Source organism: Merops nubicus, unplaced genomic scaffold (assembly GCF_000691845.1).
Source record: "Merops nubicus isolate BGI_N331 unplaced genomic scaffold, ASM69184v1 scaffold4949, whole genome shotgun sequence".
Taxonomy (NCBI): Eukaryota; Metazoa; Chordata; class Aves; order Coraciiformes; family Meropidae; genus Merops; species Merops nubicus.
In genome coordinates, this window is record NW_008632925.1 from 1 (window position 1) to 25,215 (window position 25,215).

General features: G+C 36.8%; 1 protein-coding gene across 1 annotated transcript in view; it reads left to right on the forward strand.

Moving 5' to 3' along the window:
* Positions 1–329: 329 nt before the first annotated feature.
* FIP1L1 (factor interacting with PAPOLA and CPSF1) overlaps positions 330–25,215 on the forward strand; it is a gene marked incomplete at its 5' end in the record, with an annotated part of 39,260 nt that continues 14,374 nt past the window's right edge. Inside the window, 10 exons of the mRNA XM_008948053.1 lie at positions 330–369; positions 2,703–2,760; positions 6,388–6,491; positions 8,669–8,730; positions 8,933–9,040; positions 10,193–10,323; positions 12,706–12,815; positions 18,178–18,271; positions 19,344–19,497; positions 24,914–24,940. Coding sequence (XP_008946301.1) covers positions 330–369; positions 2,703–2,760; positions 6,388–6,491; positions 8,669–8,730; positions 8,933–9,040; positions 10,193–10,323; positions 12,706–12,815; positions 18,178–18,271; positions 19,344–19,497; positions 24,914–24,940 — 888 coding nt within the window. The remainder of the gene's footprint in view (positions 370–2,702; positions 2,761–6,387; positions 6,492–8,668; positions 8,731–8,932; positions 9,041–10,192; positions 10,324–12,705; positions 12,816–18,177; positions 18,272–19,343; positions 19,498–24,913; positions 24,941–25,215) is intronic.

Here is a 25,215-nt window from a genome sequence, read left to right on the forward strand (position 1 = left end):
TCCCCACCACCCACCTGCCCGGGCTCCCAGGGCGGAAGCGGCCTTAACCGCTTAAGTGTAAACTTTCTTCACAACTTAAAGGAGTTTCTTTACCTTCAAATCGTCATGAAACCTGTAAACTAAACCCTGCGCCTGTAGTGGACTTCTGAGTATGGAGCACTCTGAGCGCTCAGGGGTCTGCTCAGCTGATCTCACAATTGAAATGTCAGGAAAAGATCTCAATACAAAACTAAAGAGTTGCCTAATAACCTGCATGGCAAGGTACCTGTCGCAGTTAATATTCAGGGAATTTTATTCTTAACTACTGTGTCTCTTTTCTCTTGTGGTAGATGAAAATGAACCAGAGAGACCAGAGGAAGAAAAAGATAGGTGAGTATCTTGACAGCTGGAAGCCCTGTAGCATGGCTGCACAAAAACTGTAGTCATTACCTTCTTCTTCCCAGCTGCATGAAAGACCACAGCCCGAACACATTCTGCTGTCTTTGAAAATCCCCTTAAGATAGTATGTTTAGTCTGCTAGGCTTTCCTGTGAAATGGTTTTACCTGTGAAACTGGGACACTTAAGTATGAAAGTTATCTTAAGTTTTAACTGTATGGATGGCAGTAGCCCCTCACAGAATGCCAACAGGTTTATTTCTGTAATCATTGTGCTTTGCAGTCTTAGCAATGAATCAGGACTTTGTTGTAGATAATTTAGAAATTAAAAGACGGTGTCTCCCAGGGAGTTCGCAACATAGTTACAAAGAGAGGTTTACAAGGAAGCAATGGAAGATCACCAGCTAGTTTGATGTGCAGGTTGCATAACACATCTGCTTAGGGTTTTGGGGTTGGTTTTTTTTATTAGTAAGAGAGTATTTGAAAGAAATTTAGAAGCTTTGGAAGTGGTTGAGGGAGCCTGCTTAAGTCACAAGAAGCTGTATGAGAAAGCACAAAGGTGCTCCTTTGAAAATCCAGCTGAGTTGATGGAGGTTGGTAGCAAGGACTGACTGGAAAAGGGAAACTCTCGTAGTGAATGAAAGAAGTCTCACAACCGATAAACTATGGGAAGTGTTGATTGTGACAATAAGGGACAGTCAGTGTGAGAAAACATGCAGGGTGTTTTTTTTTTCATAAATGCTTTAAGTCAATGGAGATTTTCTTTTCAATGACAACTCTTGAATTCAGTTACCCTTGGTGGATTTCTTGTCCGTAAGCTTGCTTGGTTGCTTTTTGAACTGATGTCAACTTTTGACAGGCACAGTGTGATATCACAGTAATGGCCTCCACCACTTGCCTACGTACAATAAATACTGTTCTGAAGCAGCTACTACATGCAATTAAACAATTCCCATTAGTTCTTGTAGTAAAAGAAAAGAGTTGTGTCCTGTCCCCTTTTCTATCTCACTTAACAGTTTTCTATACCTCTGTTGTGTTCATTTTGAGTCATCTCTTTTCTAGGACAAGTAATTCTAATTATTTATGTGCTCTTTATCTGGAAGCTATTCTGTATCAGTTGATTCTTGGTGTTCAGTTACCTTTTCTTGACATGGCATCTTTTATTACTGTTGTTGTTAAGAAAATTATTTGCATGGCAACTGAAATGATCTTTAGAAACAGTGGTGGTTTAATGCCCTTTCTGGTCCATAGTGTCTAGCTTGGCATTTGGCTGCCTCCATGCATAGCTATGGACTGAAAAACGTAATACATGGTGCTAATGCATCTTAGGAGTTGCATTTGGAACTCTGGAAGTGCGGTGACAGTTTACCTGTCAAAAGCTTTGGTCTCTGGTATCTTAATTTTGGCATTCTTTGTATATATAAAAATGATGAGGTTTTATTCAGGTTCAATAGCTAGTCTGTCATTTTACTGGGTGATGAAGCAAAATGGTCAAGCTTGAGTCCTGGGACCATAGCTGGGCTGTTGGCGTTTGGTGCAACTCTCAGGAGTGGATATTTTGCCAACAGAAGACAGGATCAAAATCATTCTATTCGATAAAAATTGGCAGTTGCTCACTCCATTTCAGAAATATCAGGAATATTGTTTCTAAATGGCTCCCTGCTTACTCTGCTATTTGTGGTGCAACGTCCTAGCAGTTAATGGAACTGCAGAATTTAAAATATCGCTGTGTAATAAACAGCAGTATGTAAGCCCAGTGAGAGAGCTCATTTGGATTTGACAGTGCTGGCCATTTTAGATGGACCAGTAGTTTTAAAATTTTTACTGTTTTCAGACTAGAGTTATAATTCAGTTCATCATTGAATTGTAGCTGTTCCATATGGTGGAAGAAAACGTTACAATGCAGGTAGGGGACTTTTGACTGGGTCCAGCGTTACCTATGGGTATTTGAATGTTTTTTTTTAAATGTCTTTGAAAAGTGTCAATCGTCAGGAAAAAAAAAAAAACCCAACCTGTTATTCCCCCTTCATGTATTGTGAAAGATTTGACTTTGATTTCAAAAGAGGAACCTTATTACTTACAACTATTCCAAGAACATCCAGTTAGTATAAGGATAGGTAAATATTATCCTGCTAATATAAAGTTATATTCATCTGTAGATTGTCTTAATAAATTGTTTTTTTCTAATTAATGCCAAAAATAGCTGGAACTTTGACTCTTCTCTGAAATAATATAGCAAGCTTTTTTTTTCATCATTAGCTGATCTGTGTGAAATAATACATGCATAAATACCTAATTTCATCTTTTCCTGTTTGTTTTTGTTTAAGTGCTCCACCCCCACCTGGAAGTGAAGAGGAAGCTGCAGAAAATGGCATTGTGAAAACGGTAGTTTTAAATGTGTTTTTGAAATACTGCTTCAATTTGTTTTGATTTATGGGATATTTGTAATTTGGCTAGGACTTACAATTAAATGAATCAACGTGCAGCTGTATGCCTTCTGATTTATCTTTTTTTCCTGAAATGTGTTTCATACGCCACAAAAACTCTGTAGAAATTACTAAATTAGAAAGTGAAATTTCCAGCTGCAGCCCACTTTTTAAATCTAACTTACAGAAAATAAATGAGTGGTACTTCCATTTTTTAGGGGGGGAAAGATGATGCCTCAAGACAACTGTCTTTTCTCAAAGATATCCTTTTCAAAATGGTACTCTCTTTTTCCTCACTGAAAGGAAAATGAAATCTTCAGATCATTTTTCTTTTTGGAACATGATAAACAGCACTTTCAGAACTATGTGAAAATATGGATCAAGAGATGAATTATGTTCTTTTCAAAGGCAACACAACAGACTTGTTTGTTAGTAGTCTTCAGTGTTCAGTATGTCTTACAACTTCAGTGTTAGTATGAAGAAGGGAACGACCAGGAAATTAAATTTACAGTTGCAATGTTGATAGAAGGCCTCAGTTTACTGTGAATGGGAACAGTTTAAATCTGTTCTATGAAAAAATTGTAGTTTTTACTTCACTGGGATTTTTTAGTTTCTATCTTGCAAGAAATCTCCAAAGTGATGCAGAAACCATTATCATGATAAATGGGAAAGTGTTAAGGACTGGCCTCTCACGAAAGTTGTTTGGGTTTTTTGTTTGTTTGGGGGTTTTTTGTTTGTTTTTTTTCCACTAAGTCTAATACTATATTTATGAAAGATATTACAACTTACTTAAAGTTGGTGGAAAAAAAACTTCTAAAACTTAAAAATACTTCTGTTGTTTAAACTGAAAAGCTCTTTAAGTGCACCAAAGGCTTTTTGTGCTGATGCTAATACTGTAAGTAGGCAGTAGGTTTAATGTTAGGTACAAGGAGACAATGGTTTACTTTTTTGTACTTGCTGATTTTAAAATATTTCTGAAAAATCCTCAATGGTCCAGCTTCTTTATATTTTTCATCTATATGAAGCCTAGCATTGTTAGGGTATCATTCGAACATTTCCATAAAATTGAGAACTTCATGGTAAAAGGTGCACATGACGGGTCAGCAGCAACCTAGAAAGACAGATGGCATTCAGGTTGGTTGAATAAGAAAAGATGAATCTTTCTGTGAGGAGGCAACTAAGAAATCATAATTTATAAATCAAATTGGTTTTGGTTGAAAATGTACAAGCTGCAGACAAAATTTTATCTTCCGTTCAATGCATTTGTAATGGCTCTCTACTGTGTGGGTTGCCTGGTGTGTGAGAGTGGTGAACTTGGCATTGAAAGACTGCCTGTCTTCTGTCTTCAGCTGTCATTTACAGAATATCTGTGCTGTTGTAGACTTTCCCCTGCCCCCCATTCATGTTGTATTGCAAGGGTGAACTGCACTTCAAGATCAAAATTTCTGTGCAGCTGCTTATTTTTACCAGGCAAGTTAATAGATTATACAATAGCTAAGGCCTAGAGCTCAGCTGCACTTGGCTAACTGCAGGCTACCTGGGCAGAATCAGCTTGGCTTTGATATGTTCAGCCTCTTGCTGGAGGATTCAACAAGTATGTGACTCAGGTTGAAAATTCACTTGTGTTCCAGAAAGTTTTTGAAGAAGTTCCTCACCAGAGGTTTTTAAGAAAACTAAGCAGCTATAGGATGAGAGCCACATGAATAATTGACATGTAAAAGTTAGAAAACAGAGGGTTGAAGCAAAGGTTTAGTCTTCACAATGAAGAAAGGTCACCCCCAATGGGCATTCTCTGGAATATTGTGTATAACATGTGCTGTTTAACATGTTTATAAATTACTTGGAAAAGGGCCAAGTTGTGGATTTGCAAGTTTTCTGATGTTACAAAGTTATTTGGGATAGTATGAACCGGGGCTGTCTGTGAACAACTGACAGGTTAATAAAGCTTATAGAAATTCTGTACAGAAAAAGAAGAGTGATGCTCATGGAGGAAAAAACAGGTGTAAACTGAGATGGTGGTCTCTGAGCTGATCGTTGCCACTTAGGAGGGCCGCACTGAGATATGCAGAATGATCCATGAAATTTACAGTTAAGTGCTTGTCTGGAGTCTAAGAAGCAGTTAAGCCTTGGCATGTAGCAGAAAACGAGTGGAGAACAAAATGGAAGATATCACCATACCATAAACTCCTGGTTTGGTTGGACCCTGAATTCTGTGTGATGTTCTGTTCCCCTCATGTTTTAAAGGCTTGGCTTCAAGTGAAAAAATGCAGCAAGAGTAATCAGGGTAGCGTCCATACCGGGATGGCTGAGCAGGCAAGGACTCCTCAGCCTGGAAGACAGGCAGATGCGGGGTATGATAGAAGCTAACAAAATCGTGTATGGAGACTGCAGATAAGGATTGACTCCTGCCAGTCCATTCCATATGAGAACCGAGACTGTTAAATGGAAGTTGTAGGAGCTAGGGTGAAAACAAATAAAAGAGGTTGGATCGTCAAGCAGTAGATGGTGCTTGCCAAAAGAAAATGTTGCTCGTGGGAGTTTATATGAGTCCAAGGGAAGTTGGGGCAAGTACATGAGAGAAAGATCCATTGGGGGTTACTAAATGGGCAAAGCATAACTAGCTTAGGAAATGCCCTGAACTGATGATAATCATAGAATCATTAAGGCTGGAAAAGACCTCCAAGGTCAAGTCTGTTGACCCAACACTACTATGACCTCAAGTCCAACCATCAATCCAGCAGTACCAGGGCCACTAAACCAAGTCCCGAAGTGCCACATCTACATGTTTCGAACGCCTCCAGGGCTGGTAACTCCACCACCTCCCTGGGCAGCCTGGTCCAATGCCTCACCAATCAGCAGCTGTGAGAGTATTAGGGAGAAGGATCATATTTGTTTGCCCTGTTTTTTCTCTCTGGTCTTTGGGAGGGCAAAACTAAAAACGTCAAACAAACCAAAGCACTGGACAAGATGAACATGGTATGAACTAGCATGGCTCTTTCATTTACCAGCAAGCTTGATAGCTATGGGACAGAACAGCATGCAGTGTGCTCTTTTGTGTGTTTTGCAGCCTGTTGACTGAAAAATCTCAAGTACTTTATATAGTTCACTGATGTTAGGAACTTGGTAAATTTCTCTAAAGCACAATGTGCATCTACAAGTGGAAAAATGTCTATTTGAGTTACTCTGGATATGTAATTGAGGATGGCAAGAAGCTAGTCTTGCATGTCATTCTTTCCTGAGTAGCAAGGTGAGAGTAGAACCAGTGTGTATGAGCCAGGTAGAGGGAAGAAGGATATTAGGTGGTGGAAACGATTTCATGCTTATTTGAGAAATCTCACATTTCAGAAACAGCTTAGTATTAAAAATAGTTCCCTATTTTGATCCAGATGTTTCATATACTTGTAGCATTTCAGCAGGTGAGCCTTCTGAATTTACTGTTAAGGCTACTAATTTCTGAGGTCTAGGAAAAGGAGAATTTTCTTCTTTTGAAGATTTCTAGACTGAGTAGGTTTTTTTTTTTTTTTGATTATTTTTCCACTGGAAAGGTAAGTGCTTTTTGTCTAAGCAATGACTTTTTCTTCCGTAGAAGGTGACAGAGGCTGAGGATGACAGTGATAGTGATAGTGATGATGATGAAGATGATGTTCAAGTCACCATAGGGGATATTAAAACAGGAGCTCCACAGTATAGGTAAGTTATTTACAAACATTCACTAGCACAACTTTCAGAATTACATTTAATAATTAATTCTTTAGTACTTGTCAGTGTCAAATTCTATGCATTGTTAGTCTCAATTTAGTTTTTTTAGCTCTTTAACAATCTTTTTAATGATACAGTGACTTGAAAACCAAAAAGTGAAATAAAGTCAATGAAATGTCAGGAAGAGCTGTTGTATGAGTTAAATTTTATTTTCAGATTTTGATAAACAATTGTGTTAAGTTTGTAAAGTAGAGAGCTGTTTTTTGTTATGGAATGGCCATGTTACATGGCATTGTTAGGGTCGTTATTGTGACAGTGGCTTTTTTTGTTGCTTGTGGTAGAGTGGTAAGAACAGAGAATGTTAGAAACATTTGTCCTTGTTGCTGTTAGTAGTTGATACAGTTCTAGTTAGATGGCTGTAGTTTCATTTCCTATTAGTGAGATTTTCATGTACTTCAGGATGGAGCTCCCAGTCTCTGGAGGCAGTTTCTCAAGGTCATGGTTTGGGCATTTGTACCACAGAAAATCTTTTTTTGCTACTGTTATTGCCCCATAATTTGTCTCTTGATAAAGGGCTTGTTTTTCACTGCAAAGTTTTGAACAGTGTTAATTTTACCCCAAATTATGAAACACTATTTTTTCATTACATGGAAGTTTTCTAAGGAAAGTGGTTTGCTTGTTTGTCTTGGCAATCCTAGTGTTTTTGTGCTCATGAAAACCAGACTTACTAGGGTGTCATTTCTTAATAGGATTGTGACAGATCTGTACATAGTCCTGACTCATGTATATTATTGTGTTCTTAACTCTAGAATGCAGATTATTTACTCATTTTCTAAACATATAATTTTGAAACTCAATATTTCATATCCTAAGTTAACTGAGCAAATCAACGTAATATAAAAAAACAGCATCTCATTATTTGTCTGCTTTCAATAACATGCAGTATGCTCGTGGTGTAGGCAGTGACCTCAGATTTTGTGAGACTAAGCAAAACTAGATTTATATTCTCAGTGGATTTGCTGCTGCTCTTTCCATGAATACAGAAAACAAAGCAGATCCTAACTCCAATTAGAGTAGTAAGTTTTATGTAGAAATGGTTGTTTTTTGAAGAACCTTTTTTTTTCTGGGTAAATTGGACAGAGAATTCATGGAAGGGCAGTAATCTAAAACAAGCTCAACACTGCAGTTCATTTTAACTTTAGTATAGCAAGATCCTTTTATAGGATTATATGATTTTTCCTATAAGAGTCAACTGCTATTTAAAAAAAAATATTTGTGACAGTCATGCATAGATGCAGCATGGCAGGTCATAAAGTTAAATGCTTTGGGGCAGTTTTGTGCTGTCTAGCACCTGAATGGAAATTAAATCTGCATGGTAGCGGTACTGTAAACTACAGACTGCCTTCTAATTATATGCTAATCTTATTATGTTTATGGGTTGATACTAGCTGTAAGGATAAGCTACACTGCATGCAAATAGTAGTGAAAGCTAGCTCTTCATGCTCCAAATGAACAATACTGTCATTCCTAAGGTTATTAAATCAGTTCGATATCTAGCTTTGAGTGCATTTTTATGAAGAAAGCTCTCAAGTGTTTTGGAAGGTGAAACATTACAGGGTTTTCTGTTGGTTACAAGGACAGGTCGTTGCTAGAAGTAAATCAAACCAGACAGCCTTTCAGTCATTGTAGAGAAATGCTTCTCTTTTCCACTTCTGTGCAGATTAAAAGGAATAATAATGAAAAGAAAAAGGATCTGTCTAAGCCCTTTTTTTTTTTTTTCTTTAAGTTTTGGTTTTACTCTAATCTCCAGAGTGTCATCTGTATCCCTAAATGAACTTCATTTTTGCTTTCTCTCTTCTTCTGGTTCTGTCCATTCTCGTTTCTATCAAGGTCTTTATCCTTTCAACTCAGGAAGAGTGACTGGGACTTGCTTCACAACTGTTTATTAGTTGGAGAAGTTGCTACTGAGCATAGAAAGGTACACTCTCTTCCTCCTAGGCTAATCTCTTTACTTTTTACAGTGTTACCAGCTTGGAAAGCTAGAGGTTCAGGATGGTGATTGAGCCGGGGTCCAGTTTGTTTCTGGATCTAGCTAACTCTTGTTTTGTGTTTTCTTCTGTTTTAAGCATTTTCTCTGTCTAATTAATTTTTTTGTTAATTTCTTTAAGTTATGGAGCAGCACCTGTGAATCTCAATATTAAGACAGGAGGGCGAGCTTACCCATCTCCTGGTAAGAAAACTTACACTGTAATATTAGTAAAAATGCAAAAAAAAAAGATGTTTTATTGTTTTGGATGAAAAAAATACATTTCACGTCCAAAACGTTGTGATAAATTTAAATCTGAGATTTTATTTATATTTTGTGTTACAATTGTTAAAACTCTTATTTGGTAAAGATAGAATGCTCTAACTTCCTAAAAATTTCTTCACAGGTGCCAAAGTTAAAGGCGTGGATCTAGATGCACCAGGGAGTATTAATGGTGTGCCACTTCTGGAAGTAGATTTAGATTCTTTTGAAGATAAACCTTGGAGAAAGCCAGGTAATGCTCTGGTTTACATTAACTGATACTTAGGTATTCAGTAGGCTATTTTAATAATAATTCTTGTTTACTGCACAGAGATGTTATCTGCACTATAACTAGAAGATACGGTACAATATGACTTGGAAAAAGCAGCTGAGTTACTTGTTGCTTTTGTGCTGTACCACAGGGCGTGTGGGTGTACCGTGTTTCTTAGTATACATCTCACACGTGTCAGCAGAAAGAGAGTGTAGGACATGCCTGTTACATGGGGTTTTTTTAAGTACATGTTATGTCCTGAACTCTCCTTGTAAATCTGTATTTCTGTGGAGGTTGCTGCCATTGGTGTGTCTCATGGGACAGAAGATAAAGCAGAATGGAAAACAGTTGTAGCAGGTTGGAGCATGGAGACTGGTGAAATGTAGCTGCTTGTGGTTCTTTGTGTTCCCGTGTAGACATCTGTAAGCTTTGAAGAAGAAGCTGGTACCACATGGACTTTCCATAAGTCTCCTGTGTGTATTGTCTGGTTAGCTCAACTTATTTGGCCAGACTTGCCTAATAGCAGCATGGGTTGGCTTCTTTTTAGTGGCAGTACATCTCGCTACTGTGTATAGTTTTTTCTAGTGTTGGTATGTTGCTTTGGTCATCTAAATAGTCACTACAAAGTGGAAAAAAGAATCCTTTGATAATATTCTGGTGTTTGAGCTGTTACCTATCTAAAATATATTCTGTGCATTTGAGTTATGTCTGTTCTCTCTTACCATAAAAATACTCTGGGACATCAAATGAAACAAGGGGTGGAAATGACGGGTCAAATACAGAACCAGCAGAGGGGGGTGGTTCTTCACTGCATGTACAGCAAACCTGTAGATCTCACATTTATCCTATTGTAAAGGTACAGGGAATGTAGTATCCTATGATATGCTGTTGGTATCTGTTCTTAATCCCTGAGACAGGATACTAGGAAAGTTACTCGGATGAAATTTTAATTTTTTTATAGTCTTAGCCATGAATACTCTGTTTACTGATGTAAGATGTAGTGTACATTTCAGTAGTATGTTTTTAGATAAATGCCCAATCCATTTTGATGTTATAAACAAAGATGTATGCATGTTCAGTGAAGAAAAGATCAACTTTGCAATGTCCTAAAAACCTGTGCCTTTTTACTTAAAGGGGCTGATCTCTCTGATTATTTCAACTATGGGTTCAATGAAGATACCTGGAAAGCTTACTGTGAAAAACAAAAGAGAATACGAATGGGTCTTGAAATTTTACCAGTTACCTCAACCACAAATAAAATTACGGTAATTAGTACAACTTTTGTGGTATTCTACATGCTTTTTTCCCTGTAAAGCTACGTGTTTGTCATAAGCTGAGTCTGCCCAGTTCAGTGCATTTGTTAGATTTTGCACCTCGCTCCCCATCCCGAGCCTAGACTATTCCCGTTGCTTCTCTGGCAGCTTGTGTGGGTAGCGTGACAGAGTAGATACAGCTAGACTGCCTCTGTACCTTGATTCAGATTGTGGCCCATCACTTCAGAGTTGTGTGGTATCTTAATGGGCAATGTGTTATTTAACTTAGGCTGAAGACAATGCTATGGAAGTAAGACCAAGTGCAGAGATTCTCGATGGCAGATACCATCTTTTTAAGGTGAATTTTTAGTAAACTTTTGTTGGTTGCTCTCACTTTTCTTGAGTATTGCTTCCCATGCCACCACAGACTGGTAGAAGAACAACTGAAATGGGACATCAAAAATGACTTCAAACTCTCATCTTAGATCAGTGACTTTCTGCGTATGTCACAAAATATTGATTTAAAAGTGGTGCTTTCTTCATCACCCTTCCACAAGCATGTGAGTTAGTGGCCTGGTGAACTAACAAATTTCCCAGTGTAACTAATTTTTCCTTATGTGGTAGTTTATTTTTAGTTGTAGTGCATTTGTTTCTGCAGATTAAAGAATTTGTGCAGATGTGCTGGGGAAGCTTTTGTAGATGATGACATGTTTATTTTTTCTCTGGCCTTGTAGCTCTTACTGTGTTTTTTTAATGCTTATCCTTGGCAACTCTGAGATGTGAAGATCCATCTTCTATATTTTTCTTTTGTCCTTCTGGGATTAGATGGTAATAAATTGAGTTATATATGATATTCTATTTGGCAATGCTGATTTTCAGAGAGCAGAAAAATATGTGTAACAGAATTTATCTTAAGGATTGAATGCTTTTTTTTTTTTTCAACTTCTTGTTTTCTCACTTACTCTTCTGTTTGATACTAAAGTTGAAATTGAAATCCAAAGGTTATTTATTGTGTTGATTTTCAATATGGAGTAATTTTTATTCATGAACTGTAATTAAACTGACTTGCAACTGTTTGTTGCTTTCTTCTGTGTATTCCTGTGAAAGAAGTGTCAGTTGCAGACAGGTATTTTTGTTTCCCCTCATACTAATTGAGGGTATCCAGTCATTTTGATTTTATCTTAGCAAGAAAACATCAGAAGCTCCCTGGGGCTTTTTGCCTTCCTCAATTATCATTATAACAGTGTCATGGAACAGTGGAAATGGTGGGCAGTGGGAGTCACAATGTGCAGCTGACTACACTCTGAAAATTCTCTCAGCTATTGTCCTGATGGAAGGAGGATAAGTATTACCAACCAAAGCTTCCACTCACAGATTTTTCAGATAAATACTTAACACAAAATCTGCTCAGTTTTTTTTTTTTTAATATATACATATTTCTGGATATTAGAGTTTAGTTCAATTTTTAATGAATCTTAACTATTTATGTGCATTTTTCTGGGTTTGGGAAAGAGGTGCCTGTGTTTAGAAGTGAGATTCTGCAAAAGCTTAGGAGTTCACTTGCCTACAGAGAAGCTGTGAGATCACAGCCTGTGTGATGTTATACCATGAGTGAACTAATTGTGCAGAGTGATGTAGCAGTGTGGTTGGTACAGTGGGAGTGTCTTTAAAACCTGGATCAGTACAGGTTTGTCTTTAATGCTAACCAATGCAGGTTTTTCTTTCGTGTATAAGTCGTCAAACAATACCTGCACCAAAGGTCTTGCATAACTTTAATAATGTGTCTCTGTAATTTTGCAGTACTTCAGAAACAGCAGTATGTTTTTGAAGTATTCAGTCTGAACTAATGAAAATCTTTTAAAGTTTGCATAATGCAAGGTATGAGGTGACTTCCGGGTATGACTTGGAAATTAAGTGGTTACAAGATCTCGTGATCAGTAAGGCAGACAGAGAGTCCACGACTTAATCTTGTCTTTTAGTTTGTTGTTGGGTAGCAGACTTGTTAGATATCTCTGTCATTAAGATTATGAAGGTTTTTATTTTTTAATGTTTGCTTCTTTTAAAAATTAAGATTTATTTTGTTCATGCAGAAAATTCTACAGGAAAATCGGTCTAATCTGTTCATGTCCAAATCAAATGCTTGGAAAGTAAATATTAAAACTGTCTCATCTTCTGTAATAATTTGTTCTCTGCTTCTTATGGGTATTAAATACAGTACTTAAGTAATATATCCTTATGAAATACAGAATTTTACTAGGTGTGCAAAGGTGACAGTTTTCAAAAAATCTGATTCAGGTGGGACTGACTTTCTTTTTGTGTTGGCTATGTGCTGTGTTGAGTGTTTGTGCTACTACATTTCTGAGGTTAAACTAACGATGAAACATTATTTTGAAGGTACAGCAGGGCAGAACTGGAAATTTGGAAAAAGAGTTGGCAGTGCAGTCGACCAAAGCTGATTTCACATCTCCTCCTGCCTTATTCAAAACAGGAATTCCAGCAAACAGGTCAGTTAGTTGTAGCTCAAGACCAAAAAACTTTTTATACTGTTACCTCTGTGTATTTGAAGTTCATGATTTTTGTAGGAAAAAAGGAAAATACATTTCTGTAATGGGTAGAAATGAGAGGAAGAGTGATCCTAGTCAGTTTTAGCCTTCACTCACCACTACATGTGAATGCTGTGCTACTTCCTTGGCTGTTTGGGGGAAAAGAAGGCAGAAGGAAAGGGGAGGAAAAAAACTGCAGGACCAAATTACACGGCAGCTGTAAAAATCCAGATGTGATGTATGACAGTTTCTTGTGGAGAATTAGACTGGACAGCAAAATGTTTTTAGCTAGTGTCTTTATGGGTGTTAGCTAGCACACCTTTTCAGTTGCTAAACAAGTCAGAATTGGACAGCTCTGATTTCAACAACTGGAAGAATTCCTGGAGCCTGGTTGCCTTCCTGAAAGGTAGCTTCAGTTTCTCCATATTTTAATATTTTGCTATACTTTGTTTGAAATGGGAGAATTTTTATCCTTGCTGTGGTTACTTCCCCTCCTTCTCTCAGCCCCAGGCTTTATAAATTCTGTCCTTTCTATCTAAGCTACTGCTCTCTAATATCTGGCACTTGGCTTAGGATGAATCCATGCTTCTGCTTTGCTTTAGTTATCAAGTGGTCCTGTTTAGGAATTGTGGTTCTGTGCACGCACAGTAAGAGCTTCTGTTATAAATGTTGGTAAGAGAGGTAGAGCAGGTTGTACACTTTCATCACCAACAGTTAAAGATTAGCATCTATGACTTGTCTTTAGCACTGCATCCATAAGTACCTTGACTAATTCAGAGCCACTCTATTCTAATATTCCATCCTTTAAGACTCAGTTCAACACCCAAATGTATTTCTGTTGGGTGAAAAAGAAAATCCTGCTTGATACTCTTGTCCGCATTTTTCTTTCACTCCTAGAATACTCATCATGGCAACCTAAATTTTTCTCTCTGAGGTATTAAGTTTTACTGCTTTGGTTTTAGGAGATATTACTTCTTATTTTTCTGGTGTCATTTGTGTAAGAAGTATTAAGTCTTCCAACTTTTGTACCAACCCTGTAAATTTTTTTTTATTTTTAATATTTTTTTACTTTCCTGAATTGCTTCTGATTTATTATGAGCTTGTAATAGAGTTCTCAAAATTTAATGTACTGTTCATAGGGTAAGGATTTCAAATCTGTATCTACTATGGGTCTTGGTACAGGATTTCAATTTTTTGTGCATCTATCCGGTGGTCAAAGAATCTCTAAAATACTTCAGAAAGTAGTTAATGACCAGAGTGTTAAAATATGGTTAAGCTTAAAGCTGTAGAAAAAAATGCAGTGTTTAAATTCTGTGATTCTCTGAAATATGCATTTGGTGTGAGCAACTTTAATACAGTAAGGTCATACGTGTGCATGGTGTAGGGTCATGTGTGTGCATGGTGAAGACTTTATAAATAAAAGCTTTATACTATATTTTTATGTTATTTTTTTCCTGTCTGAAGTTAGCAATCCCAAGTTTAAGTGACCACCTTTCCGTTTTTTAAAGGTTTAAAGTTAATATATTAGTTGCTAGTCAGAGGTTTCCTGAGGAACTTGAGACATATCTGTTTTCTCCCAGAGCTAAGTTTACCTAGGAAAGGCTGGGAACCCCATATATCTTTAAGAATGAGAAATCAGTAAGTGAAGTTGGTCTGTTGCATAGATAAAGAAGAATCAAAATGATACATTGCCAGTTGTATCAATCCTCTTTTCCAGTGTTTAACACAGGTTGATTTATATACATTTAGTGTGAATAATGTAAGTTGTTACAATGTCAAGGCCAACCTCCTCTGATATTTAGTATCTGTTCCTTTGGATACATTGTCTTAAATTCCTATGTAAAGAAAAAGGTCTTTCCAAGTGGTCAGAAGAGATTCTGAAAGAAAATTGTATGCTCAAAAGTCTGAGAGTAGCTCAATGAGTAAATCTTAACTATATGGATTATATATGCTTCTTTTTTTTTTTTTTTTTTTTTCTGTGCTTGGGCCTTTGTGTAAATGGATTTGTGATGTGTCACTACTACAAAAAAATCCAGGTTTCCTCTTATTTCATGAAATAGCCTTGCGAGACTAAATGATGAAAATGTCAGCATTATTTTTTAAGAAATGTCTGGTTTGTATGTAAGTTATTTCTGTATTAGATTTGTTTGCTTCTTAATTACATCAATCAGTGGTGAGTTCAAAGTTGAGACTGTCCTCAAGAGGAGGGAAAATAAAGCATAGAACAAATAAGCAAGACAGGAAGGAACACAAGAACTTGCTAAACACGGTTTTTAAAGTATATTATAATTCTATAATTCTTAGACTAGACTATAAGTCTAGTGAATAAATGTGGCATCCAGTAGTTACGCTGTTTCTGATTTCTGAAAAAGGTGCATGTGTCCAAAAAGTTATTAGTTATTTATATTACTTCTGGTGGGGAGAAGTGACTTCTGAAGCTATGAATTTGGAAAGGAATTGGGGTTGTTTGGGTTTTTTTCTTCATTTTTGTTCTTTTTTTATCCCACTTTCTTTTTGCTCTGTAGAGCCTAAATAAACTCAGCTTTCCAAAGGAGATAGAGATATCTTTCTGAATTAAACCTCCATGGAGAGTGGTGTTCATAGTGCAAATAGCTCGTAAATAACCATTCTCTAATTAGAGTTAAATCACTCACTGAGTTGCTGGAATGTTCCTTTCAAGCTACACTTTGTATGAACTCTGCTCTGGGTTCATGTGCATCCCACACGCTTGGATTGCCTTTTTATGTTCGGGTGATGTGTCCATTGGGAAGGCATCTGTATCCCAGGTTCCCTGGCTGTGTAAGGGACAAACCCAGGCCCTCTCTGTTCTTTGCATACAGCACAGCAACAGAAACCTAGTAGTGCTTCCTTAACATCTTATCACTAAGCTAGACAGTGGCTGGGGAGTCTTTGAAATTCCCCCATGTGCCAACTTGCTATGACTTAATCAAGATCCTCACTTCAGATTTGCCCCTTTTACAAATCTGCTGAACTGTTAAATTCTGGGCATTTTAGATGCCCCTCTTGCCTTTGTGAAGATTACATTTTCGACAGTAGTGTCACATGCTGCTGCACTTGCAACTGAACACACACTGTCTTGTGCTCAATTTCAAGCTCTTTTAGTGGAGTACTTAATGAGATGGTTATTACAGTCTTGGAAATGGAGAGTCTGTAAAATTTGAGATGTGATGGCTAATTCCTGAACTCATCTATCATTACCAAAATTAGATGTCTTGAGGAACCAACTGGTAATCTAGAGCTGCTTCCTTTGATAATGCAGTGTTATATTTGGGCTGCTCCCCTAGCCAAAATTTGTATTATTGTAGTGTGGGTGATGCATGTATTACTTTAACGACGAGTACTCTTGCATTGGCGTCCACTGCCAGTGCCTTGATTCCAAGAGCTGCTGGCAGTGTGCAAACAGTGCAAGACAGAAAAAGTCTTAATTTTAAGTTCATCACTCCCAGGTGAAAGCCCTGTAAAACAGTAGAGTGAGCCAAGCAAGGAGCCAGATGAGAAGGGGTTTCTTGCCCCCCTGGAAGAGAGTCATCCATCACACACAAGGACTAAATCTAAGGAAAATTAGTTTTCTAGGGTATGGTTTTAGATAAGTAGGAAAAGATACCAGCAATAGAAGAGAACCAGTGTCTTAGAACTCTGAAACCAAATGAGCTGTCAGTGAAAACTGAGACAAAGTTTTGTTGTTTTACAAAAATTCACTTGCCCTTTTTTTTTTCCTTAAATGAAAGAGTTGGTTTAGCAATTGATTTATAATAGTTATGTTTCCAATTTAGTTAATGAAAGCAAAATAACAATAATAATCCCTAAGTGCAGCAGTGCTGGGATACCATACAAAACCACTGGCAAGGATTAGGAAAGCGGGTGTTGACTATTTCAGGATTTAGACTGAAACAATCTGACTTCTAGGATGAAGAAGTTAGAAGATAAGAGAATTTTTTAAGCTTATGTTATCCTTAAAGAGGCTACTGTACAGTATATACTGTTTTAGTTTGCAGATGCACTTGTAGACTCTTGTACCATTAGACTGGTTTTTTTACCTCCAAACTGTTGTTCTTAGTAAGCATGCTTTAAAATCCAAGAGGAATCTCTAAAGCCAGATATTGAAAAGCTCAGAAAGAAGGCATTTGGATCATCCTCAATATGCAATCTGCCAAGGAGCTTTAGATTATCTCTGGGAGATCTAATTGATCCTTCATGCTCTAGTGTCTGCTGTGTCTTTTTCAGCTGCATTGGAATCTAGGTATTTGAGCGGCTGGGGTCAGAGCTGTCAGTGCAGCAGCACCTGGAGCCTGTAATCCCGGCTTCAGCTGCTCTCCCTGCTCTCTGTATTAAGGCGATTGGTGGTCCGCTGGAGACAAAACGGACGGGAGCTTGTCTTCTAACACAGGAAGTGTTTGGATTTCTGTTGAAATCTATGCATTTCTTTTCTGAAATGTCCTGCAAGGTTTTTTTCACAGTCATTCTTTTACTTTGTTATGTATCATGCTATTGGCAGATATTGTCAGTTTTCTCTACTTTACCTTATAGGTGTGACACAGATGTACCTTTGTTTCTCTCATCCATTAGCAATGTAATTTTGTACCTCGTTTTCTAGTGAAGTTGACCTAAGTGAATCCTGCTTTTAACCTCTTTTAGAAATTAACCGTGGGCTGCAGAACAGGTGGGTTTTGTCCAATATGCATGAGAATGATAGAGTTATAAATTCTCTATAAAGCTAGGTTTCTGGGTTTCATTTGTTTGGGCTGCAAACTGGAAAGTTCACTAGACTTTAGATTCTTCCTGTCTTCAAAACAGTGGTTCCCCATTGTCACAGACACCAGGTTTTAGTTTTAGTGGATGACATTCAGATTTTTGTCATACTATTTTTCTGATCTGGCACCTGGAGTCCTTTACTGTCAGTATATTCCCACGTGGTTGATTTATTGAAGATTTTAAGACATTAATTTTGCTTTTAATTTTAATGTTTGTATCCAATGCGTGTTTTTTGCTATTGTTCCTTTTTTTTTTTCTTTCCTTTTATTGATGACATGGGTGTACATTTATTAGCTTGTAGGGGATGGAAGGAGAATGTGGAGAGTCAGTGTTCACCCTACAGGATTCTTCATTGCTGCATTGTTTAGTTCTACACGCTATCTTATCACATTTAGTGTTCTTCAGAAACTGTCTTTTATGTTTTATACAGGAGAAGGAACTTCTACCTTTAGAATGAGAGAATTCCATAAGACTTCTCACTCCTATTTATCTTTGTTTTCACCCCTTTTTCTAACTCTGCTTGTTGATTCTGGTTTGTCCTGTCTTGCAGGCGATTATCTGGCGCAATAGATGTGATTGGACAGACCATCACTATCAGCAGGGTGGAAGGACGACGGCGTGCTAATGAGAACAGCAACATACAGGTTTTCTACTGAGTATTTGCACACTATCTTTGACTAAAAGACATTTAAAATCCCTACAGCTTCTGATTAAAACTTTTTCAGTGTGTAAGAAAGAGTAGAACAGAAATAGCTCTAAGTTCAGGAAGAAAGTTGTGACAGTTGGCTCAGTTACATTTGGATGAAATATTTGATGTATTTCAAGAGGTAAATATTTTGGTGTACTTCTTACTGAAAGGAAATGAACAATACTACAGACTTAAATGGAGGAGACCGCATTGGCTCTGCTAGATCAGCATGGGATAGCATTTTGTTTACCAAGTAACTAAGATAAATATTTAAACTGACTGTGTGTTTCTGCCCTATTCCTGCCAGACACTAATACTGAAAATGAAAGCCTCTTCTTATGCATTTTGAGGAATGCAGTCTTTTAAAAATAAGCTGCGAAGGAGAAAAATAGTTATTGTACTTTTAAAAAATTGTATTCTATTATTTTATTATAAATTATAAGATTAGCCTTTCTGATTTTAGTCTTCATGGGCTTGGATTATCTTAAGGAAACAACTAATTGCGTTAAGATTGAATACAGCTTTTCTCTCCTGACTTACCTGTGGAGAACAATCAAGGTTGCTTGGCGCCCTTGGTGCACTTCCATATCAATTTAAGTTGAGGTTAAACAACAAAAAAAGTAGCGGATCATAGTGTTTATATTGAAAACACTGCCATGTGTCTTTCAGCTGATCTCACAGTGTTTAAGTAATATAAATGCTTGGGTTTTTCATTCTTTTCATATTGATTTTTAAAATATTTTCCTTTATATATAAATTTAAAATAGTGTTTGGGGCCATATTCAGATGGCTTATTTTCCTTCTCAAATCTTATGTTTATTTTTCTCTGTTAGCTGTTTGTAGACCCTCAGAGTTACTTGGCAAGTATCTGACACCGAACGTAGGGATGCAGATTGAACCTAAATCATCTGAATATGGCTCTTTAGGTGCATAAGTAATACTTTCTTGTTGTAGTAACTGGAAAGAGAGGAAACCTATCTTTTACTCTTTTGACATAGCAATTGTAACTATAGTTTGATATTTTACAGGTTCTTTCAGAACGATCTAATCCTGAAGTAGACAATTTTACCAAGCCACCTCCATTTTTCCCTCCAGGAGCTCCACCTACCCACCTTCCTCCACCTCCTTTCCTCCCACCCCCTCCAAATGTCAGTACTGCTCCACCTCTGATTCCCCCACCAGGTAAATATCCTGCATTACATAGGATGTGAAGAATGAGAGATGCATTGTCATAAAATTCATGATGATAATGAATTAAAGACAGTGCACTGTTTGTGCAGAATTTTAGAATTTGGTTTTCTACTCTTTTCTTGAATATATCTGCAAAGCAGAAACGGAAACTTTTGTCTTTGCTTTCTCAGTAAGTGTAATCCCAAGTAGTGAGTAAATAATTACCTAAAGACTGAATGTTGAATCTTGTGTCCTTGAAAATGTTTGAAGTGAGAAGTTGTTTTCTGTAATTCAACTACTGTTAGTGCTATAAAGGGGTTCATGTTAACAAATTGTTCTACAAAATTTTGAACTAGAAGTCTGGTGCACCATGAATATGTGTCAGAAGTTGGATTCTCTGTTGTCTAGGGTCAAAGCAGCAACAGAAACTTTAATTCTGGTTTCCCCTCCCAGTATGTGTGAATTACCAAAAGTGTGATGAGAACTGCATTTGTGCCGTGTCCTTTCTTTCAGTCAGAGCTCTTATTAGTACCTCCTGTTTTTATCCAGTGTCCTATGTCTGTGAATCGTAGAGGAATCCAAGTGCTTTGGGAGCTCTCCTATTGTTAAATCTGGTTTGATATTTACTGAATGTTAACAGAAACTTGATAGTATCATGAAACTTTAGGGCGGGGAATGTCATGGGCATTTGCACAAATATTGCAGTTGCCTGAATGGTGTCATTTTAAGGAATGAAATTCAAAAGAACTTAACAAGCAACTAAGAAGAGTGGTCAGTGAGAAATGAAAATAGATGGAGAAACTTTGGGGAGTAGTTGAGTAAGAAAATGACAATTTGTTGTAGAAGAGACTGATGTAAAGTGAAGCCTCTTTCCTTATTTTCTTCTTTTGTTCCTTGCATTCTTTTGCTTGACTTGTTCTGAAATCATGTTAAGCAGTTTGTTTGCTCTTCTGTTCACACAGAGAATCTTTTAAAAGTTTCCTTGTTAACTCCTACGTATAAGCAAGGAAGTAACATTATTATTTTTGTGCAACAACTTTGTGTGAGGCTTTACAGGGTTTAAATCCTCTCAGAAGTGGTTGCTTTCTCCAATTGCTGCTGCTGATCTTAAAAGTATTAGGCTCCTGCTGCCTGCCAAGCTCTGGCTTTCATCAGTGATTGTCATACACAAAATGGTGCATGCAACCTAGAAAACCAAAGAGGAGTGATTTAAAGATGGAATAATTCTGTGCCCTTTTCCAAGATTTTGTGCATAAATATAAAAAGTAGGATGACTGAAGAAAGAATGTGCTACTGCTCTGGCAATTTTGTGATGTTTCCTTGTTGCATGTGGGACAGAAATGAGAGGAACATGGTGCTAATGTTAACTGTGGGTTTAAGCTGCTTCAAAACCTTTCTGCTAAAATAATATAGGTAGTGCATTGCAAGTTTTTAGAAAGTAATTATTTTAATTTTAGTTATGATATACAAAAGGTGACCTAAGTTGGATAGTAGCATGAGAGGAACCCTCCTGACACCCCAAAGGCACTTGGTGCAGGTACGTCATATAGGTGAGCTGGACTGTTCTTGTGAGACTCCTCACCTGCTGAGCTTTTAAAGGTGAGAGAAATCCACATGTTACAGATTGAGCAAGCAGGTTTGGCTTTAGTCTTGTGGTTTACAGACAGGTTTATGACATACACTTGTTCAGAAGGTCTCCTTCAACATCCTTCCGTGCTTCAAGTAGATTTGAAAATAACGATTAAGAGCTGTGGATTTGGTTTCTTCAGGCCTATTTTAATTGTGCTCTTGCCAGTTCTTTATCTTCAAAGCTGTTCCTAAAATAGAATCTGCCATGCCTTCTAGGTTCAGTGGAGGAGGAGGAAAAAAAACTACTCTTACCCAATATTAAACTGGGACTACGTGCCAGAAAATTTAAGTATTCCAAATATAAAACATCCTCCAAGAGCCCCTTTGAAAAAGGACCTTGCTTTGAAGTCAGATCTCTGGTTCTGAATTCATTCACTCTTGTGATTCAACTCTCCTTTGAGGAACGAGCCCTGGAACAATTCAAAGGGTCAAATGCAGAAAATTCTCAGATACTCCTAGAAGATTACTGACTGTGGCAAAAACTGTTGTTTTTTGTTTGCTTGGTTTATTGCTATGTTGGAGTAATTTAAATCTAAAGAAAAACATGTATGCTTCTGTTTAACAGGTTTTAGAAGTTGTTTTATGTCTTTTTGTTTAAAAGTGTAGTTAAACTGTGACACATTTTGATATTAAAAAAATAAGTTACTCTCAAGTATTGAACTTCTGTTGCATAACTTTGGGAAGTTTGACTGCCTGCACTTCTGTCAGTATACTTATAGTAAGTAACTGTACATCTGCTCAGCTTCAGCAGTTTATACTTTTTATCTTGTGATAAATGTAAGAGGATTTGACTTAGTCTAGCCTGTGGCAGAAGCATTTTTTGCACCGAGTTGAGTTATGTTGCATTGCTGTGGGCTATTACACAGTTCAGCTAATTTGCAGTATGTTGTTAAACTGTGGCAGCATTATCACGTTTGATTCCTTACTCCACAAGTGGAGCACGTGTGGCCTTGCTTTCCTATCGTAAAACCTCTTTGGTTTTCTGTAAATATTTACCAGCTTTGAGTTAGTAGGATGGTATACAGTGTCCTGAAAGCAATTTTCAGCACATTAGGTGAAAGGCTGCACTAGTGCCATTTGGATTGTGTTTGACAGTTCAAAAGTGTGAATATTTAGGTTTAGGCCTGGTATAGCTTTGTGGCAGTACAGCATGTTCTAGAGATGTGACATGATCTACGCTATGTCACCTTCTTGCACTGGTTCTCAAGTTTAGTCTATACAATGCAAGAAATGACTCAATATTTCAGAGCCTTTTTCTTTCTCGGAAGTCTTCTGATGACACTTCAAGTATTTTTTTCATGCACTGCGTTAGTAGAAGGCAAAGGACTGAAGAGTTAAGAGAGTCTTAATTTCCCATTAACTGAAGTTTATGATTTTTTTTGTTTGTTTGTCACATTTGTGTGTTAGTGAAGAAAGTGAAGGAAAAAAACTTTCAGATCTTTTTAGTGATACTTGCTAATTTGGAATGCAGAAGAATTTTTTTTTAACATTAAGTAAATTACCTTCTGTCTTAAAATGGTTTAATCATTAGTCACGACTTTAAATGTTCTGAAAAGTTTTTGAGGAAAAACGTCCATGTGTTTTTTTTTTTTTTAGCATAATGCCCTATATTAACCAACTCATTAAAATTATTTGGACATTTGATCTCTAGATATTAGTTCTATTCAGTCAGTCTTGATTTTGTTTGAATGGCTCTCAAGTGAAATTTTTCATTTGGCTTTTAATCTTGTAATGAAATTTTTATTTGTATTCCTGCACAGGATGAAATTCTGAATACATTAATTTTTTAATCAGAACTACTTCATTTTTATAAAAAATATTTGCTGATGGCTTTCCAGGCAGTTACGTACGTAGCTCAGAGTCATGTTCAGTGCTAACAATATACTGGGTTCAGTGCAGCAACTGAAATTTTTTTAAGCATAGGCTAAGAAATTAACCAATTTGAGAGAACTTCTGATATTTTTTCTAGCTTATGTTCTTAACACTGTTGTTAAGAGTCGTTTTGTTGTTTGTTTCCCCTCGCCCCCCTATGTTGTAGGCTCATGAAGAATCTATTAAGATGAACAATTGACCAAAAAAGATGAATAGAAAATACCTCAGCTGTGCAACCATTTGAGTTGCCAGTCTTCCTTTTCTTTCAAAAATGTTCATTAGGAGTGTTTGGTCCTTTAAACATTACACTGTCAAACTTTTTATGGTGTGACTTCCAGTGATCTGAACAATGGTAGTGCCTACTGGAAAGCTTGTGCGTTGGTGAAGAGAAAATGGCTCATACAGCTTAGGAATTTGGCTTTTGTGATTCGCTGTCTCCTGATTTACATTTCGGCTGAGAGATAAGATTTTAAATATTTGGGATTAGACAGCAACTTCAATTTTGTTTCACAATTTGTTTAACCTTACAGGATTAATGGGAGCAAGAATTCATGTCAGTGAAATCACCAGCAGTTAGCTAACTTCGATATTGGTTCCCATCCCTCAGCTTGCATATTCCTTCATCCTTGCCTTCTGCCAAGGCAATTTGGGAGCAGTTGGCATTTCTAGACATTACAATGTGTAGATGTAGTTACATGTTGCTGCCATACAATAGTCTTTTAGTTCTAATGTTGAACTAATGATGTAAACAAAATTAATCATGCAGTGGCCAGTACACCCAGAATATTCTCTGAGTGATGAAATCTGGAACTTGAATGAGATTGGTGTTAATTTAAGTGGGTCTGGCTGCTGGTCTGTCTGGATATTTATGCAGTTATGGCACAACTGATGAAAGCATTTGGCAAAGTTTTCTGTTCTCTCCCTCCAAAAATCTTGCAGTGAGTTGTCAGATTGAAAGTACTTACTTTGTAGTGGAAAAAAAGTTGCGTATAACTGAAACAGCTTAATGCCTGGTAAAGCAGTCTGTTTTCTGATAATGCTGTTTTAGCCCAGCTGATTATTTTCATGTAACAGTATTTTGTGTGTTCAATTGAGATAAAGCCAGTTCTTTGCAAAGTATGAGAAGATAATGTCCTTTAAATTGTATGAATGATTTTTACTTTGTAATCATTCTTTTTATAATAAAATAAGATAGGTTTATAGGTTGAAGCAATATATTTTGTTAGGTCAGCTAATTTAGTTGGGAACAATTTCTCAGCCTTTAGTTAAATTCATAACAGCTAAGCTATGTCTGAAAACCAGAAAAGCTACAACAGTTTTTGATTATTTTATTATTAGTTATTTTTATTAAAGGATGCTCCTTTCTCAAATATTTACAAGAAAATAGAGTACCAAACAAATGTTTTTTTCCTCCCAAGTAGCAACTGAATGATTAATTGCATGTGGTGTAGCATTGACTGAGAATCCTGTAGTGCTCACTATTAGAATATTTTGTCCATGTGAACCTATGGTTTCCTATACTAAGCTGTTAAAGGTCAGAAGCCAATGGCATTTCCTTTCATCCAGTCACAGAATATAAAGTAATGCAAATATATTCTGTGGGATGTTACTTTCCTTCTGGATACTAAATATTTTAGGGTTATGGATAAATTATTATCTAATCTTGAGACCCAGAATCAGTCTCCATTATATTTATCCCTAATTAAATAAGATCCTGAAGAATAGGAATTTAAATAAAAAGCTAGATTTCACAAGGCTTGTGTAAAATCTTAACAATTGGTATTAATATGAAATCTTGATCTGAGGACACAGAAAGTTACCATTCTTCTTGATCATGTATGTTGTGATAGCTCAATCTGATTTTAAATCCACAGATAGTAAGCATAAACTATTACTATAACTGATATATTATTTGTTGTCTTTTTAGGTATACCAATAACAGTGCCACCACCAGGTAAACCTGCTTAGAATTTTTTTCCACATTTGGTTAAGAAATGAAAACTTAACTGATGTGTAGTTTGTCAACTCTCTTTTAGTTATGTAGATAAAAGTTTATAAATAAAAAATGGTATGTATAGAAGTAGGCTCAGTTATTTCTTTTTCTGCCTGGTGTCAAAAATGTATGAAAATGCTGTTGACCAGAGGAGCTAAGCAGCCAGTTTCTTAGATGTGTGCTTTCTTTTCCTTCCATTCTTTATTTTTCAGCTATGCAGAAAATGATTGTGATTA